This window comes from Wolffia australiana, chromosome 20 (assembly GCF_029677425.1).
Source record: "Wolffia australiana isolate 7733 chromosome 20, ASM2967742v1".
Taxonomy (NCBI): domain Eukaryota; kingdom Viridiplantae; phylum Streptophyta; class Magnoliopsida; order Alismatales; family Araceae; genus Wolffia; species Wolffia australiana.
Genome location: NC_135854.1, coordinates 70,070 through 73,886, shown reverse-complemented (window position 1 = coordinate 73,886; position 3,817 = coordinate 70,070). Strand labels below are relative to the sequence as shown.

The following is a 3,817-nucleotide window of genomic DNA, read 5'->3' as shown; positions in this document are numbered from 1 at the left end:
GATGGGGAGTTGCCATTCTCCTCTTCTTAGTTCTTGGTAGAGGCTTATCACTTGGGAGTGACAAGCAGGTGCACTGAAGAAATTCTGAGAGCAGGAATTCTCCAAGTGAGCCATGGGTGAATGCTAGGAGGTTAATGCCAAGTAGTACATGCTTAGACAACCAATCAAATACTCAAATTTGTGGCAAATTTGTGGATTACTTTTGGAGTTAGTTGGTTAACAGAGACTGAGTGACCAATGAAGATTTTACTGTCATAACACTGGTAAGGCTTTGAGACAGCCCTATAGTTGAATAAAATTACCAGTGTCCATCATTCTCTCTAATATTCACCTATATTTGTGCAATACTTGGTAGATATATAACTACTTATCATTGGGAAAATAGTTTTTATATTCCCTAAGTCACCTGTCCTCCGGTTACAAATCTGAAATACTTCTCATTATCACATCGACTTGTCCCAGATCCGTAGATTTAGTCAAGCACAGTTTGCGCAAGAGACGTGATCGAGTGCAGCTCCAAGGAGACATTACTTTTGGCATTAAGCCAGGCTTTGAATTGTGTGGTCTGGCAAGCCTCTTAATGTTTCTGCGAGAACCAATTTCTTGCAGTGATGAACTTTCAAGTGTGATGACACAAATCAATCTATCCTTCAAGATCAACTCAATACAGCCTCTAGTCTTGAGCACTTAAACAGACCCCTGCACCTAAGGAGCACACAATTTGCCAGACACCATCTCCTGGACAAGATCCACACCCAATGCCAGATCAGAGAGCTCTGAATCCAAAAACTAAGACTGTCAAAGCACAGAGGAAGGTCTACCACCTACTTGAGCCTTCTGAGATCAGCTCAAGTAGGATGAACGATGGATGAAGCCAGACACGCTGCTCCGCGGAGGGCGATAGTACCGGTCGCCTTCCCCAACACCGTCACCTGGTCCATAGATTCCAGCTCCGGCGTCTCGGCCACCCCTGCCCGGCGGAGAAGGGGGCAGAGGCTCTGCCATCTGCCGTGAAGGCAACACTGGATTCCTGAGCAATGGCCCATCATACTCATTCCAGCGTTGGTGATAGGTCGTGCCGCCAGTCGCGCCACCGTAGATTGGCCCCCCAGGGCCAAAGGGACCAGGGGGGCCCATGTCGAAGGGCGGCTCAGCAGGAGGCCCGAAGTGGTGGCGATTGATCATCGGGTGAGGGAGCAGGGGTGGTTGCGCAGATGGCATACCACCGCCAGGAAGGTCGATGGAGTCGGTGGCCTTGCGCTTCAGGGCTGCCCTCTCCCTCATCTTCTTGTCCAGTTTGGCGAGCTCCCTCTCCAGCTGAGATATTGTCTCTGGGATCTTGAAGCCCGCCAGAGGGGAGGCGTCCAGCTTGTGATCCTCCAAGCACCTCATCACGGACTTGTACGCCGCCAGCTCGTTCATTGTCGTCTCCCTCTGCCGATTATTGGAAAAACGAGATTCAAGCACGTGAATGGGAATGCATAATTGAAGCAAGAGGAGATCACATCGTTGTTACTCACCAGTAAGCGCATGGAGGACTGCCCCTCTCTTCTCTCCTCGTTCGCGTCTGTGTTTGTCTTGATCAGGAAGGAGGATATCAGGTCCAGAGGCGGGTGCTTCTCCTGAAGCCCGAAAGCACAGACGAGATCAGCGGCCGCCATGTATTTTTCCTTTTGCACCAGGTCCTGAACGATGTCTGCAATTTTTTCAACAACACAAATCGTTATCATCACAAAAAAGAAGGTTAAAATTCGGATTCTGGTGAACAAAGTTCAGAATTCAGCAACTGTTTCTCTTATGATTCAATGGGTCGTCCAGATAAGCCCAGAATTAGAGTAGAAAAAAGGGGTCCATCAAAAAGGGGGCCCAGAATTAGGTTCCGAAGCTGAAGAGTAGTCCGGAGTCAGAAAGGTTTTATGTTTTAACATGAAAAGGTCTACTACATGCGGATCAGAATTAAACCCACAGTGTTCTTTATTAAGAGTCGGAGAAATAATTCGAAAAAATAAATGCATGTTGGGATGCCGCATGCAGGTACCTGGTAACTTCTCAGTGACGAAGGGAGATTTGAGGAGGACAGGCGCCATCTTCTTCATGTTGCTCATACGGAAGAGGTCATACACGACCTCGCTGTTGAATTCAGGAGGAATTCCGAACGCCGCCACGAAGAGGGTCAGGCCCAGCGCGTCGATGGCACTGGCCGCGGGCACGCCGCCCTCGACGACCAGCCGGTTCTTCCAAGCGATTGCCGCCACTCTCGCCTCCTCCTCCACCGAAACCGACGCCCCGTTGTTTTCCTGCGCGTCGGAAGGAGGGGACGGACTGCCGACGGAGCCAGAGAGGATGAAGAATTCGAGCGCCAAGACCGACGCCCGACGCATGCTGACCATCGTCGAGTTCGGATCGGTGTAGGCTTTGCTCCCTTGCAGATAGAATCGGCCGATGCAGTTCAGAACCAACTTGGCAGGATCGGGAGCCAGGCGAATCGCCTCGGGCACTTCCTCCCGTAATTGATCCATCTCGGTCATTCGAGTGACGATGTACTTCCTCAAATTCCTCCCCAACATCCTCTCGCAGATGGTATTCAGGTCTACCACATAATTGGAATTCTCCAACGTCTCGACCTTCTTCTTCTCATCTTCCGCTTCGGCGTCCACCTTCTCCACTTCCGGGACGGCCTCGACCTTAATCTCTACAGCGGCAGCCTTGGGCTGACGGTCGATCCCTGCGGCGAGGGAATCCATGGCGGCCTGAATACCTCCGAGGTGGGCGCACAAGTCGTCCCAGCACTTGGTGAAATCGGACAGAGCGGCGGACACGCCGCGTAGAGCGTCCACATGGACGGAAACAGCGTGGAGGGGGGCGAGGGCAGAGGTAGGGGCGGGCTTCTCCGGTGGTGCTTCCTCTTCCTCCTCCACCTCTTCAAATTCCTCCGCCTCATCCACTTCTTCTTCCTCCTCTTCAACTTCTTCCACTTCTTCCTCCACTTCTTCTTCCACTTCTTCTTCTATTTCTTCTTCCACTTCTTCTTCCATTTCTTCTTCTTCTTCTTCTTCTACTTCTTCCACTTCTTCCACCTCCTCGATCTCCTCAATCTCTTCAATCTCCTCCATCTCCTCCATGTCGGACTGGGGCTCGGCAGATTCGAGCTTGACGTCGATCTGATTGCCTGTGGGCTGCGTCTGAAGCGCGGGAGGCGACGGGGAAGGCTCTTCCTTGACCTGGGCTTGAGCGGCTAGGGTTTTCTCGGGCAAATCTGCGGGTGGATCGACCTTGGGGGACGGAGACGGGTTCTTGGAGGCGAGCATTTTGGCCGCAGAGGCCTGCCTCCCCCTGGCCGCCGGGCATCCGGCGCGTGCCGACGTCTTCTTCGGCGGCATCGCCCTCGACGGTCTGCAACGGCGACGCAGGGAAACCTAGACGACGAAAGAAACAAGTTCTTTTTACTGGGAGGGAGAGGAGGAGGGGGGGCGGTGGTCGCTTATTTTTATAGTTCGTCTTAAAACAATTTTCTTGAATTGTCTCGGTAACCAATTATGTTTATCGGCTATATTTTATGCTTTTTAAATGAGTTGTTTTGTCTTATTAAAATGACAAATGAAAAAGTCCATAAATATTCTTTTTTGTCAGTAGTTGACCTTTCCCTTGATCCAGTTTTTGTTAATCAAAATATTTTTAGTCACATTACATTGAAAATCTTATGAACTGTGGGAGGAAAGCTTCATGTTTGGCTCAATTTTTCCTCCAGGAAATGAGGATGAAGGGGAGTGGGATTAGGATTTAGGGTTCCAGCTGTGCGATAAAGAGAGGACAGGTT

General features: G+C 50.7%; 1 protein-coding gene across 1 annotated transcript; it reads right to left on the bottom strand.

The window, feature by feature from the left end:
• Positions 1-629: 629 nt before the first annotated feature.
• Positions 630-3,459, bottom strand: FRI (FRIGIDA-like protein). Its single transcript, XM_078590999.1, has 3 exons — positions 2,039-3,459; positions 1,521-1,696; positions 630-1,434 (listed from the first exon to the last, which is right to left on the bottom strand). The coding sequence occupies exons 1-3, from the start codon at positions 3,378-3,380 to the stop codon at positions 844-846; spliced, it is 2,109 nt and encodes a 702-aa protein (XP_078447125.1). The 5' UTR covers positions 3,381-3,459; the 3' UTR covers positions 630-843.
• Between the last annotated feature and the right edge of the window lie 358 nt (positions 3,460-3,817).